This window comes from Lycium barbarum, chromosome 7, assembly GCF_019175385.1.
Source record: "Lycium barbarum isolate Lr01 chromosome 7, ASM1917538v2, whole genome shotgun sequence".
Taxonomy (NCBI): domain Eukaryota; kingdom Viridiplantae; phylum Streptophyta; class Magnoliopsida; order Solanales; family Solanaceae; genus Lycium; species Lycium barbarum.
The window spans coordinates 132,356,960-132,372,965 of NC_083343.1; the positions used below are offsets into that span (position 1 = coordinate 132,356,960).

The 16,006-nt window shown below is 33.1% G+C and overlaps 1 protein-coding gene and 1 non-coding gene across 3 annotated transcripts; one reads left to right on the top strand and one right to left on the bottom strand.

Annotated features, from left to right (window-relative positions):
* Window positions 1-1,178: 1,178 nt before the first annotated feature.
* TRNAT-AGU (transfer RNA threonine (anticodon AGU)) lies at window positions 1,179-1,252 on the bottom strand. Its single transcript has one exon. It is a non-coding gene; the product is annotated as a tRNA-Thr (tRNA).
* Window positions 1,253-9,057: 7,805 nt separating this feature from the next.
* LOC132604512 (protein DEHYDRATION-INDUCED 19 homolog 4-like) lies at window positions 9,058-14,750 on the top strand. 2 transcript variants are annotated; one of them, XM_060318054.1, is made up of 6 exons: window positions 9,060-9,201; window positions 9,774-9,835; window positions 11,444-11,586; window positions 13,052-13,129; window positions 13,220-13,485; window positions 14,458-14,750. In XM_060318054.1, exons 2-6 carry the CDS (start codon window positions 9,775-9,777, stop codon window positions 14,564-14,566), a joined length of 657 nt encoding a protein of 218 aa, XP_060174037.1. In that variant the 5' UTR covers window positions 9,060-9,201; window position 9,774; the 3' UTR covers window positions 14,567-14,750. The 2 variants fall into 2 exon arrangements, with proteins under 2 accessions (XP_060174036.1, XP_060174037.1); XM_060318053.1 differs by having other exon boundaries at window positions 9,058-9,835.
* Window positions 14,751-16,006: the final 1,256 nt, after the last annotated feature.

Genomic DNA, 16,006 nt, shown 5'->3' on the forward strand with positions numbered 1-16,006 from the left:
AAACAGGCCAGCCAAACACTCAAAAAAAATGAAAACAGTTTATAAGTTGTTTTCAGCAACTTATAAGCTAAGCCAAACGAGCTCTAATATATTCCATCAATCCAAAATAGAACAACATTCGTCCTGTTTAAATATTGACTCCAATTACTTTGGATGGACTTTGAAGTTTGAAAATAGATTGGTATAAACATGGAAAGTAAATTTATGTAAAATATACGTTTTCACACAACTAAATTAATGACAGCAATGCTTCCTAATTAGCTAATTAGTACTGCCTAATTACTAGTTGATAAATTGGATGAAGCTGTGAAAGATTCTACATAAAGTTATAAACAGGCCAGCCAAACACTCAAAAAAAATGAAAACAGTTTATAAGTTGTTTTTAGCAACTTATAAGCTAAGCCAAACGAGCTCTAATATATTCCATCAATCCAAAATAGAACAACATTCGTCCTGTTTAAATATGGACTCCAATTACTTTGGATGGACTTTGAAGTTTGAAAATAGATTGGTATAAACATGGAAAGTAAATTTATGTAAAATATACGTTTTCACACAACTAAATTAATGACAGCAATGCTTCCTAATTAGCTAATTAGTACTGCCTAATTACTAGTTGATAAATTGGATGAAGCTGTGAAAGATTCTACATAAAGTTATAAACAGGCCAGCCAAACACTCAAAAAAAATGAAAACAGTTTATAAGTTGTTTTCAGCAACTTATAAGCTAAGCCAAACGAGCTCTAATATATTCCATCAATCCAAAATAGAACAACATTCGTCCTGTTTAAATATGGACTCCAATTACTTTGGATAGACTTTGAAGTTTGAAAATAGATTGGTATAAACATGGAAAGTAAATTTATGTAAAATATACGTTTTCACACAACTAAATTAATGACAGCAATGCTTCCTAATTAGCTAATTAGTACTGCCTAATTACTAGTTGATAAATTGGATGAAGCTGTGAAAGATTCTACATAAAGTTCTAAAAGACATCACTTTTATCAAATAATTTTAAACCAATTGATTAAAATAGTTAAATCTAGATTTCAATCAATCATCACTGTTGACAATACCGACAGTCACCCTAACACCATTATTATTACGTATTTACAAGGTATGAAAAAAAAAAAGATTAAAAACTAACCCACGTAAGAGGGAAAAAACATGCAAATTGCTCTCGTTGAGAGTTGAACTCAAGACCTCCCGCTTACTAAACGGGTGCTCTAACCAACTGAGCTACGAGAGCTTTGTATTAGATGTTTCTGTTTTTGGGATAACATTGCCAATTTCGGGAGTGGGGTCTGGGAAGGATAGAGTGTACGCAACTTTACCCCTACCTTGGGAGACATAGAAACTATTTCTGCTAGACCCTCAGCACAGGGACAAGCAGTATTAAAAACATGGCCAAATATGGTAAAAAAAATGATAAAGCTATCTGAAAAAGGAAGTCGTAACTACCACAAAATAATACGATAATCGAATTAAAAGAAACAACATATAGGAACATAAATAGAAGGACAAGCAACGACAAGAATAATACTACAATTACTAGTATGAAAATGATAGATAGGACAACATTCTACTACCTACAACCTTCTATACCCTAACCTGTGTCCTCTATATATAACCTCTTATCTAAAGTCATGTTCTCGGTACAAGAAGTGTATGGTAACTCACAATATGTTCCATAATTAAGTACTAGAAGTATAAAATATGTTGTTCATGCACAATTAAGATATCTGACTTGTTATTTCTTTCTTTTAATGGACAAATAGGTTAAAAAATTAACTCACAATTTTTTTTTTTTTGTAAAACAACCAACTCAAATTTCATATTGTCATTCTTTAACTTAATTTTAGCCAAGAGTTTATCGGAAACAGCCTCTTTACCCTATAAAGGTAGAGATAAAGTTTGCGTACATCTTATCCTCCCCAGACCCCACTCACGGAATTACACTGGGTATGTTGTTGTTGTAGTAATTTATCCAGCTTCTGCATTCTTACTTTGTATAGTTTAATTAATTCATTGTATCCAATAATCACGGTGGAGATAACATTTACTTTAATGTGGCATTGTTTACTCTTATATATACATGTTTCATGTACATTCATTTCACGAAAAAGTTAAGAGAAAAAATAGTTGAGTTTTAAACAGGCACACTGAATAAAGGAGTAAAGTTTAATTGGTTAAATATATTTGGATTTCATATTGAAAGTTCACAAATTATTTTAATGAGCTAATTAGTTGGTTCATAGACCATGCATTTCCTTGCATGAATTGAATGAGGACATATGATTACGATTGCTTCTCAGGGAAATTTCGTATTTTTCATAACATTCTAACCCTATAATTAACCATAAAATCTATTACACGTGGCGCATACATTACGACATCAAGTCAACACATTTAAATGCAGACATTAAATTACTGGAGAAAACATGAACTCATACAAAATTTATGACTTACTACTTATATTTATTTTTATTAATATATAAGCAAGGGTATAGCGCTTTTTTTGTCCTCACATAACACAATCCATTGGTGATGATTTTGTCACATGGGCTGTTGCTTGCTTTTTCCTGCAAATATTTACTTTTGTCACTGTTCCTTTTTTAAGACTCACAGGCCACATGGGCCTTTGTTATTGGTCAATATTGGAGTAGCAACTTTTTGTAAAAAAAATTTCCTTAATTACTTTTACTCCATCCCGAAATATCTGCGATGATTCACTTTGCCGGGATCAAATTACATAAATTTTAACCAATAGGTCTTTTTAAAAAATCACTATATTGATATATTTTTCGTGTAATTTCGAATATCTAAATTTTAATTTTAGAATATTGAATTAATCTAATTCAATTTAGCTCAAAAAATTAGTCAAATTACCTTTCGGAAACGAAATGTGACAAATATCTGAGACGGTATTATTTGTTCTATACGTTCTGGTTAAATTTAAGCTACTTTGAAGCCTTTTTTTTTTTTTTTTTTTTTAACAACTGAAGCATTTATTAGGTCTTACTATATCTTTTATCCTTAGACTTTCCATAATTTGTTTATAGTGAGCTCATATGTGCTTATAAAGGTCCTTAATTTATTTTCAGGTATAGTTTTAAATTGTTTTTACGTTGTTCATTTAATTTAGTATTCATTTATTAATATTCTTGTAAGACAATTAGGTTAATTTGTGTAGAAACTCGAAACTAAAGTTGTAAATATGTAGTACTATAAATTGGGAGTTGTTTAAAATTTATCGTGTTAGATAATTCTAGAAGATGAAAACATAACTACTTTTGTTAATACAGGTGAAAATAAAATACCTTATTAAAATCTTAAACTCGTTTAAGGTAAACACAAAATGAGTTTGAAGCAGGCCGAAGTTAGAGTGTTGGCTATGAGTTTGATCGGATCCGGAAATTTTGGTTTAAACTGTGCATTTTAAAAAAAAATCATTGAATATGTATTGATTGTTAATTTAGAACCGAATAACTTAAAAGATTAGAATTTAGAACTCATAAAACTTTAAATTCTGACTCCTCATATGATTTTAAGTAAATAACTTCAACAATGAAAGTTAAAATGTTAAAGGAGTGAAATGAAAGTTTTGCTTTCATATATTACAAGTTTATTTATTTGAAATTTTAATTATTATACAGTTAAAAAGTGTAACATAACTATATTTCTTTAATTACAATGTCTTCTTTTATATTTTGAATTTGAGCCCGACCTTAGCACAAGCCTCATAAAACTAATTGACACTATATATGATGAAAGTGACAAAGGATATAATTTGGAATTGTGATAAAAGAGACAAAAGATTTACATGTTTAATCAAATTCTCGTGTTCGAATCTTGAAAATAGAATCGATTGATTTACGCAAATGTCTCTTATTTGGTCCATCATTTAGATTTGTCCTTATATTTAAAGGTTGTGTATATAACCCTTAAAAGTTTACCCTTTCGGACAACGCTAGATTAGATCTGGTCTAATATTTGTTCATGTACTACTCAAACTTACAGACAAAATATTACATTATCATCCAACGTGTTGCAATAACTTATACTAATAAGTTATACCAAGTCTAACATTTTCTCATAAGAGTTTTAATTTATTCAAAAAGGATCTTTAGATCACGGTCTAAAAGATTCATAAATTGGAAGAGAAATAAAAGATATGGTCATAAGGTCATGTACTAAACAGTTATAAAAAAAAGGGATAGGATACCTAGAGAAAATTTTACAATGGAGTCCTGGTGGAAGGAACTAAGAAGCCATACTCCAAAGCAAGCACTAGACACTAAGGCTGGCCAGTGGGCCGGGACAGCCCGATCCCGCCCCGGCCCATCCCGAATCCCGACCCGGCCCACCCCATTTCGTTGGGGAAAGAGGGGATGGGGATTGGAGCTTGGCGGGCTCGAACTCGAGATGGGCCTAGAGGTTGTCCCATGTGACCCGACCCCGCTAGGCCCGCTCCAGTCTCGACCCGCCCCGGCCCATTACATTTTTAAAGTGTAAAATTAATTATGGGGTGAGGGAGGTTCGAACACATGACCTTAAACCCCTCACCTGCACTTTAACCAACTGGGCTACAATGCCTTTTGCTAAGCAAACTACATACAATAATAAAGTAGTTAACACAAGTTTTTTTTTTTTTTTAAATTCTGTTACAAAATAGCCGTTGCACAAACAACCATTTGCAATTATACCCGTTGGCAACGGCTATAATCCGTCACCTTGGCCCCCCAAACACTCCCCAAAATCCCCCTACCCCCTTAATATTTAATTTTAACCCCTAAGTTAGTATATTTACATTTTAACCCAATTTCCAACTATAAATACCTTTTCTTCTTCTCATTTTTTTCACAAAATTTCCTACCATCTCTCCAATCTCTCTCTCTCTCTCTCTCTCTCTCTCTCTCTCTATAATTCTAAATTGCAAACTAAATATTATTTTTTATTTGTTCATTGCTTTCAAATATCAAAAATTGGGAGTGAAGTTAGCAACTAGATTGAAGATCATCGAGTAACGTTTCAATTTTCAACTTCAATTACACCTCGACGATACGTCGGCGTTTGGTACACTCGTTTCATCTTTTAATTTTGTTTACGTACTTAATTTTCTCAAGTTGAACCCTTTATTTACATAATTATAATGGAACGAGGTGGCCGTTTTACTAGTAGGGGTAGTAGGGGTAAGGGTATATCTTCTAGTAATCCTATTCCTAATTATGATGATTTCACTCACGTAGATGAAACTGATCTTTATAATATTGATGTTAATGCAAATGTGCGATCATTAAATCACGAGGTTTTATCTGCAGCTTTTCCAACTACTGAACTTGATGATGATTTAGAAAATGAATTAGAAGATAATTTAGATGACACACCCACTAGTACAGCTCCACCTCAGGCTCAGACGCAGTCTCAAGTTGGAACTGGAACCCCTCCTATTCCCCCTAGTATGAGAAGAGGCCCAACACAACGAAAATTAAAATCACCTGCATGGGATTTTTTTGAAAGGGACATTCCTAATTAGGTAGCTATTTGTAAAATTTGCGGCGAACCTTATAAGTTTAAAAGTGGAAAAGGTCAAGGTGGGACAGGGGGTTTAATGAGACACGTGGAAAGAGAACATAAAGACAGGTATAACCAATACATGGCTAAAATTTCGGGTGTGCCTTCTGAGTCGGGACAGAGTTCACATAGTGTTCATAACCAAGTACAGGGTCGAATTAACCCAATGACTGGGGGAATTATAGGTCCGAAATATGATAAACACAAAGATCGGGAAAATTTAGCAAAATTAGTTGCTGTGGAGGGTTTGCCTTTTTCGTTTCCTTCCTCTCCTGGTTTTATTCATTATATTCGAGAAACATATAACCCTGTTTTTAATGGTTTTCCTAGATCAACTGTTAGAAGAGATGTTTTTAAATTTGCGCATGAATATCAACAATATTTACGTTATGCATTGTATCATTTTGAGGGTAAAGTGGCTATCACCTCTGACATAGGTCGTAGTACTAATGGTAACGATTATTTAACCGTTACATGTCATTGGATTGATCAAAATTGGTTTATGCAAAAACGTGTTATAGCATATAGATATATTGATGAAAGGCACACTGGAAATTTTATTTCAAGAAATATTCATGAAGTTAGTGAATATTATGCAATTAATGATAAAATTATGACTATTTCATTAGATAATGCTTCTAGTAATTCTAAAGCTATAGACACTTTAAAAACTCGATGGACTCCATCTTTTCTCCATATTTTTCATGTTAGATGTGCATGTCATATTTATAACTTAGTTGTAAAAGATGGCTTAAAACTTTTTAGCTGTATTCTTGATAAAGTACAATTTGCTATCAACTTTGTTTTTAAAGGTAATAAAATACAAAGACGTAAAGAGTTTAAAAAAACATGTGTGGATTGTGAATTACCTTTTAGGAGAATTCCAGAAGAAGTTGCAACTAGGTGGAATTCTTTGTATGAACAATTAGTTGTTGCTCACGAGTATATAAGGCCTTTAACTTTAGTATTTAACGCCCATAATCAAAATCCTTCTGATATGCTTGTAGATGATGATTGGGAACAAATTTGGGAACTTATTGTATTCTTAGAGAAATTTTTTATAGCTACTAAGGAATTTTCTGGTGTTTATTATCCTACGATTTCCTCTATGTTATTTTATATAGCTCTAATATCTTTGTTATTTAATGAATATAAGAAAAAACCAATTTACATCCAAGCTGTTACGAAAATGATTGAAAAATTTAAAAAATATTTTTTTCCTATTCCCACTATTTATTTTATTGGTGCTGTATTAAATCCTACTATTAAAGTAGATGGTTGTAGTGCCCTTGTTGAAACAATTTATGAATGCCTAGAAATACCTGAAACGGAATTACCAACTAAGGAATATGTTATCGCTGGCATACAACCACAATGCAAAGCTATGTATATGTATTACCAAGAGGAAAGTGCAAATAATCAACCTGCTTCTGTACCTTCTTCTTCTGAAGTTCAACCTTATAAAAAACATGCTATTTCTACTTCAAGTATTCAAGGCCTTCGAAATAGAATGTATAGCGGTTCAAGTGCTTCACAAGTTAGCGAGTTTGATGTTTATGTTTTGCAGGGTGTTGTACCGTTCGAATCAATTACTGATGAAAATGGACGTGAAGACTTGCTGAAATACTGGAGGGAGAATCAAAAGACATTTCCGACTCTATCAAAGATGGCCCGAGATGTGTTGAATATTCAAGCGTCATCTACAGCTTCTGAAAGCGCTTTTAGTGCTGGAAGATTTCAAATAGGAGAGCATAGACACTCATTGGCGGGAGACAGTTTGGAAATTGCAGTTTTATTTAGAGATTGGATTAGAGCGGAGCGTAGAAGGTGCGGTCAACCAGAGATCAATGAAGAAGATGACTACAATTACAACGCAATCTTATCCGAGGGAGCAGGAAGTGACGTTGAAGACTTTAACCAACAAATCCCAATTCCGACTGAAGATCCTCAAGAGATTGTCAGAAAATTAGAAAAAGTGTGGTTGCATATGTAATTTCTTTTAATGCCAATTCTACTTTGTGATTTGCAACTTTTGAACTACAAAACAAAGTTGCGATTTTGAAATTGTATTAGAAAAAAAAAACATATTTCTGATAAATAATAGAAAAAGGCTATTAGCCTTTGGGATGTTTTTTCACTGTCTTGTTCAATTATTTAAGTGTTCGAAAAAAACAATTAAACGTCCAAGAAAAAGTTGAAAAAAATCCCCCCAAATCCCCCTTCCCGTCCCATCCCGTCCCCCCAAATCCCTTCCCCCCCCGATAGTGGGATGTGGGACGGGATGGGACCACTTCTCATCCCCCTAATCCCGTCCCCCTCCGTCCCCCTAATCTCGATCCCGACCCACTCCACCATCCCCCCAAATCCCCGTCCCCTTAATCCCGTCCCGTCCCGTCCCATCCCGTCCCACTGGCCAGCCCTACTAGACACCCAGTGATAAATCAAAAAATAAAATCCTTTTTTTTTCCTGTTGGAATTTTATAAACCAATGTCCAAACTTCACCACCAAGCTTCCATATTTTTCCAAGAATATACACATCATGATGAGTCAGACTCCAATTCGTCGCTGCCAAGTGGTGATGGCAATTTCGAAATTAAACCCAAAATCAAGCCTTTATTTATGACCTAAACTTTATATAAATTCACAACACTTACTAAAATGTAAATTTGGAGGCTTTCTCTAACCTTTCACCTCCCATTTCCACGAAACTTCTCGAAGAATTTCCAATTTTCTCCTTAGCAATTTATCAAAAATTCTCATAAAGTTTTGATCTTTAAGCAATTTCACTATTTAGGAATGCAATTTCTTGAACATTTTGTAAGGATTTAAGCTTTAAATTTGCTCATATATTGCTAGCCCTACGGACGAAACATTAAATTGTCGTTTAACATTTGTAATAACTTATACGTAAAAATTTATATCGTGATCTAATGTTCTCTCATAAAAAATTTCCGTTTACTCAAAAGTGATCTTTAGATCATGGTCTAAAATTCATAATTTACAAGAGAGCAAAAAAAAAAGTCATATTTATCAAATAACTGTCCCAAAAAAGATAATAGACGGAAAATTTCCAATGAAATCTACTAAAAGAGAGGAAAAACAAGAGAGGATCATAATTTGTAAAATAACTGTCCCATAATTTGCAACCGAGAAAAAATAAAAGGTCATTTACTAAATAACTGGAAGAAAAAAAAAATTGATCCACGGAAATTTACAATAAAGTCTCCTCTAGTAGGATGCAAACACTATTTGAAAGCAAATATTGAACACGTGTGTTAAATCAAAAAATAAAATCTTTTTTTGTTTTTTTTTGTTTTCTCTTTACTTAAACTAATGTCCAAACTTAACCACATAATGATGAGTCAATGACTCCAATTCTTCCTTGCCAAGTGGGTGATGGCAATTTCGAAATTAAATCCAATTTCAAGTCTTTATTTCCTAACCCAAATTCTATATAAATTCATAAGACCTCGCTAGCATGTCAATTCGGAGGCTTTCTCTAACATTCCACCTCCCATTTCCACGAAACTTCTAGAAAAATTTCCAAATTGGTCCTTAGGGCTTTCAACAATTTAATCTGAAAATTCCCAAAGTTTTAAACTTTAAGCAATTTGAGTACTTGGGTATGCAATTTCTTGAACAAATTTTGAGAATCTAAGCTTTAAATTTGTTTAGTTTAAAAAAATTCCCATAAAGTTCTGATCTTTGAAAATTTTTAGTATTTGGGTATTCATTTTCTAAAGATTTAAGCTTTAAATCCTAAATTTCCCTTAATGTTTTGATCTTTAAGATTTTTCAGTGTTTGGGGTTGCAATTTCTTGAAATATGTCTAAGGTTTTAAGCTTTAAATTTGTTTAATTTAAAAAAAAAAAAAATCCTTAAAGTTGTGATCTTTGAGCAATTTGAGTACTTGGGTAATCAATTTCTTGAATATTTGTTAAAGATTTAAGCTTTAAGTTTGTTTAATTTAAAAAAATTACCTTAAAGCTGTGATCTTTGAGCAATTTTACTATTTGGGTATTCATTTTCTTGAACATTTTCTAAAGATTTAACTTTAAAGTTGTTTAATTTTAAAAAAATCCCATAAAGTTGTGATCTTTGAGCGATTTTAGTATTTGGGTATTTATTTTCTTGAATAATTTTTGAGGATTTAAGGTTTAAATTTGTTAAAAAAAATAAATTGTGGGTGTAATAGGATGGATTCTGATTCTTGGATTCGTATGTCTACTTCTTCAAGACGTCACCAAGCTAGATCAGGTTAGTGTTTTCTCACTTAACTTTCCTTTTTAGGATTATCTTGTATAAGGGTCAAAGTATCTAATTTTTTTTTTTTTTTTTAATTTGAGTTACTTTAAATCATGATGTTTATTGTAAATATATGTGTAGATATTGTTCTTTTTTAAAGAAAAGATATAATTTTGGGGATGGAAGGAGGAATTAGTGTGTGAGCTGAGATTAAAGTGGAATATGTATACCAGAAAATGAAGGAATGTAAAAGGAAACTTTACATTTTTTTGGAAGGAAAAAAAAAAAAAAAAAAAAAAAACTTTATATTTTCTGGAAAAAAAAAAAAAACAGTAGGAAACTTTACATTTGCAGTTTTGGGTTTTAGTTTATGGTATTAGGGGTTTAGTATTTTTCTCACTTACTTTCCTCTTTTGGCTTGCTTAGTATTTTTTTCCCTTAAAAAATAAAGGGTTAGTATAAGGTCAAAATGTCAATTTTTTTTTTTATTTGAGTTACTTTAAATCATGGTGTTATTGTAAATTTATGTGTAGATAGCATTTGAAAAAAAAGAAATTCCCAAATAGTGGATTTAAAAGAAAAAGTAATTATGGGGATGGAGAGAGGAATTAGTTTGTGAGCTGAGGTTAAGAAAATGAAAGAATGTTAAAGGAAACTTTATATTTGTAATACTGGGTTTTAGTTTATGGTATTAGGGGTTTAGTATTTTCTCACTTACTTTCCTCTTTTTCGGCTTGGCTAGTACGAGGGTGAAAGTATCTAATTTCTTTTTATATGAGTTACTTTAAATCACGATGTTTATTGTAAAGTATATGTAGATACGATTTGAAAATAGTAATTTTTTTTGTTGGGGATGGTAGGAGGTTTTGTGAGCTGAGGTTAAGAAAATGAAAGAAAGTAAAAGGAATTTTGCATTTGCAATCATGGGTTTTAGTTTATGGTATTAGGGGTTTAGTGTTTTTCTCACTTACTTTCCTCTTTTGCTTGCCTAGTATTCTTTCCCTTAAAAAAAATAAAGGGTGTGGACTATGAGGTCAAAGTATATCATTTTTCGATTTGGATTGCTTCGGATAGTTGTTCTTCTTCTTCTTTTTTTTTTTTTTTTTTTTAAGGTTGTAAATATGTTTAAGATTATTGAACAAGAAAAGTTGGTCAACTCACAAATTGTAAGAGTGGTCTTCTTAATGAAGAAATAGTTTGTGAGCTAAGGTAAAGTTGAATATGTTATGCAAGAAAACAAATGGAAAAGGGAACTTTACATTTGCATTTATGGGTTTTTGTTTCTCCAATTTCGAGTTTAGTGTTATATTATTATTACTTCCCTGTTTATGCTTGCTTATATTAGCTAGTTCAGACTATGAGATCCATGCATCTAATTTTCGGTGATTTTGCAAATTGAATGTTTACTCAATTTTACAAGTGCCAATTTTTTTTTATTTTATTTTTTTTGTGAAGGAAGGAGTAATTAGTGGATTAAGAAGAAAAATGCAAAGGATATTTTACATTTGCACTCTTTTTTTTTTTTTTTTTTTTTTTTTGGTTCTTGGTATGTGGTTTGTTTGAATTGTCAGAAAGGATTGTTTATGGTTTCTGCGATTGAAGTTGGGCTAAATTGTGCAGACTTCTATAATATAATAGAAGAGTATGAGGGTGAAGAGGAGTCAAGGCCGGAGTTTCTGTGCCCTTTCTGTGGCGAGGATTTTGATATAGTTGGCCTTTGCTGTCATATCGACGAAGAGCATGCTATTGAGGCTAAGAATGGGGTATAGTATCTACACAACTCTTTATTTATTCGTTTCTTCTTTTCGTTTTAATTGAGCAATTGCATCAGGATTGAGGCATAGCTGAATTCATTGATTGGGCTGTCATCTGAAAAGTTTTTCACACCTAAGACTGTCTTATATGCAGGATAACGATGAAGTTTTGGACTTTATATCCTTCTAATTTCTAGGCTACATTTGTGCTTCTCGAATGCAACATATTTCAACGGTTTAATCCTTTTGAATTTAGTGTGTATATTGTAGAGGCTTTGAAACTTCACAATTCAAAGCTTCAGGACAGTAGGGTCTTTTTTTTCTTATGAAAAGGGGGAAAAAGATAGCTTCTTGTTCTGTTGCCTTTATATATTGATTGTGGAGAAAATGAAATTAAGCTGTATATGCTTTAATATCGAATGTTAGTTGCATCAATGCTACATCATAGTAGGTTTTCCTCCGTTCAGCTGCTCTTTTTATTGCAATTAAAATCTCAGCTGATATATGTTTTTCTAGAAGTATTGTTATTCCCTGTTCCTTTTTTATTTTGGATAACGGTGGTGTTCCTTAACTAATCTAGTGGGTACTTGCTAGTTGCTACCTCCCACCTTTTTTTTTTTCCTCCTTTGGAGTTATATAATCTGCCTCATACGTTTCATAGGAAAGGTTTGAAATGGAAGTCTTAGCCTAGTGGAGAGGATCCTCCACCTCCTAACCTAAGGTTGAGTGTTCGAGTCATCAAGGGAGCAAAGTGGGAAAGGACCACCGCTGACTCTTGAGCAGAGAGTTTGGAGGTGGGGGTGCCCTATTAAAAGAAATAAAGTCAACTTTGATTTAATAGTCACTTTCATTCAAAATAGACTTAGAAGTACAACCTTTCTTTGGGGCTTGTGCCAGCTTTGTTAGGAAATGCACGCAAGGATATGAAGTTTTTTTTTCTTTCTATTAATATGGGTTATTGTCTCACTTTGCCAAAATGAAATTTTAACAACCCCCTGGTGATCCAACTCCACCACTCAAAAGAAAGGTTCCTTATCCATTTTTTGATTCCTTCCGATGACCAGAGGCGGAGCACTATAACCGGGGGTTCAATTGAACCCCAAACTTTCGATGCGGAGTATAAATTTATGTGTAAAAATTTACCAAAATTATAATAAATAGTAGTTCATCATAACTTTAGAAATATAATGGTTTGATGCTAAAAAAAATTAACATGTTGAACCCCTGAGTTTAAATCCTAGATCCGCCTCTGCCAATGACAATGATCTTGTGCGCCCCTGCCCCCCGGCCCCGGCTGCATGTTACAGACCATAAAAAGTATGGTTATCTTTTTGTGTCTTGAGTATATGTTTATAGATGCATTGTTTATATTTGAATGCTTCAAGCTTGTGACTATTAAATTTTCGAGAATATTTATGCTGGTTTATATATCTTGAGTTATTTGATGACTAAGGTGACACTACTGTACATGCAGATATGCCCCGTTTGTGCTAAAAGGGTTGGGACGAATTTGGTTGGCCATATTACGCAGCAACATGGAAATATTCTGAAGGTATCCTTTTGGTGATTTTTCATAGTTGACTTAACTGGGATTTGAATATGAAGCCTTTTCTGTGTTCATAAGTTCTTGACCGTGTAACAGGTGCAGCGCAAGAGACGATTACGAAGGGGTGGAACTAATTCAACTCTTTCTATTTTAAGAAAAGAGCTGAGAGAAGGAAGTCTACCGTCCATTCTCAGGGGATCTTCGCACTTGGTTTCTTCCGCTACCTCAGATCCTGATCCCCTGTTATCTTCATTCATTAACACCTCAGCTTCGGTTGATGAACCTCCTGAAGTTCAACCTCTTTCTTCTGCTTTAGCAGCATGCTCAACAGAAGAAAGCACTGTTGAGAACTTGTCTGACAGGTATGGCAGCTTCTTATTACACCTTTGTTGTGTCTCCTTTATCATTACTTCTGATTCTGTCTGGGAAGTGGATGAGGAAGTGGGGGTAAAATGGGAAATGAAGTCCTTACTATTAGTGTTTCTAAGAGTATGTAAGTGACCCTATTTCGGTCTCTCCTCTTCATGTTTCTTTTGCCTTAGTTCATTGGAGTCTTCTCTTCATATTCTTGTAATGTTTAATTGCATGTTTTGCTGTTTGGCTGAGTTGCACATAAGTTTTCATTTTCTTTGTCGCATTTGGAACATATTATTACTAAAATGGGAAGCCATTTTTAAGCTGCCAAGTTTTTTTTGATATAATTTGGCATAAAAATACATATATATCCTTTTGCATGGTAATTATCCTTTACAATTTTTTTTGAGAATGGTAATGTAATGTTAAGTAATTATCCTTTACAATTTACATGCTATAGTTCTCATTTCTCAGTAGTAAATACTTCTCATCGAGACTTGGCAATGTTTAGAGAAGACATTAGTCACGAGTTTTGACGTTCATCATTGAATAGTGGTAAATAGAATTGGCAATGTTTAGGCAAGGCATTCATGCTTAGCAGATTCATAGGTCAATAGATCATTGGATCTGAAATCGAAATGTTTCTCAATTTATGTGTCTTATTTTCCTCGTCTCTTTAAAAAAGAATGACACGCACTATATTTACCAACTCTTTAATTCCAATATTCTTCCTAGCATGTTTGAGATTCAATGGACATCTTGGTACATTACATACATCTTTTGTCTTAGACCCCAAGATTCAAGAGTCTTCCTTTTTAAACTTCGTGCGCAATCAAATTAAGACACATAAAATGAATCAGTAGTGAGTACATGTTACGCCTTTTAGGATCGAGGGAAGATCCTAACCAATGTACAGTATCCAGGTTCACACTTTAGGCAACTTTGATCCTAACCAAGATTCTTGATGTTATTTTGAACAGAAATATTCGGCCATCTCCACTATCTGAAAAAGACCAAGAAGAGAAGGCAAGGAAATGTGAGTTTGTTCAAGGGCTTCTGCTGTCGACCTTTCTTGAAGATGATTTCTAATTTAACAAGAGGATTTGCAATGTAGTAGCTATATTATGTAACTTGCAATGTAGCTTGGTGGAAAAAAAAGAGATGCTGCCAATTTGTAGTAGTTATTAGGCCAATTTGGAACTTATAGAGTGCTATTGTATGTAGTTCTATATGTATATGTATATAATAATGAAGACTCTTACCTTTCCATGTTCGACAGTATGCAATATCTTTCTAATTCAAAGTTCAAACTGTGTAAATACCCAGCTAGGAGTCTTGATTCACCCAAGAGTGATGTTGCTAGGACTCCTAAAATCTTGTCGTACTTGTCTTGGATCCTTCAAAAATGTATTACTTTTAGAGGATTTGACATGTATCCGTCGGCATTGGTTTCTCTTCTACAGGGAATTTCATCTAAGATTAAATATTCCGAGTTGGCTTCTCTGGCAAAATCATACTCTCTTTTTTATATTGCCATCACATATAAACGTAAACTTTTAACGATGAAAAGCTAAATGCATGGAATCCTTCGAGACCAAAGTAGAGTTCATCGACCAGTATAGCATTCAAGGGTGTGGTCTAACAGAATAAACCGCAAGATCTTTCGAAACCAGCAATGCTGGGTGACTTCTTCTTTTTTTTCATATTCTTAAGTGTTTGCGTGTACAATTACTGGATGCCTGGTGAGAGAATACTCGAGATGCGTAGATGGTACGAACACCACCATTATTATCAAACACGAGTTGGTCATCTAAGGTCTCTGAAATATCTACTTATGATATTGCTTGTGAAGAGATATTTGATCTTATAATCTGAAATGACTGATCCTTGTGTTTGTGTTACAAGAAAACGAATGTCAGGAATCCAGATAACGTCTCTGGAGAAACAACTTGTAAATTGTAGTTAAAGAATTTCTTTGTATTTCTTCTTAATCCATGTGTCAAAGTTTAAAACCTCAATTATTTTGGACCGTAGCAGTAAGTTATATCTAAATTAAATAAAAACAAAAATAAATGTCTACTTCTCGAAGAGAGGCATATCATTGTGGTTAAAGGTCTAAGTACTTATTAGTCCCATTTAATGCACATCAACCTACCACAAAAGGATGTGCTTACTAAAAATACTTGTCTCAAAATATTTGTCGTTTTATTTACCTAAGATAAAATTAAGTAGCTTTTTCCCATTTTACCCTTGCATTAATTACATCAATGGGCTGATTTTGTGAGTTCACATACCAACATTTAAGAGGTTTCAACATTAATGGAGAAAATATTTATTGAGGAGCGAATACATGATGAAATATGTTAAAAAGAGTAAAATAGTCAAAATGCTACCCTTATAAATGCTTTCTTATTGGGCGTGCAAATGAGAAATGCGACAAATATTTTGAGACGGAGGGAGTAATCTATATTATGCATCTAATTTAATTAATTTAACTCTTAACAGAACCAGTAGCCACCTATTGAGTGG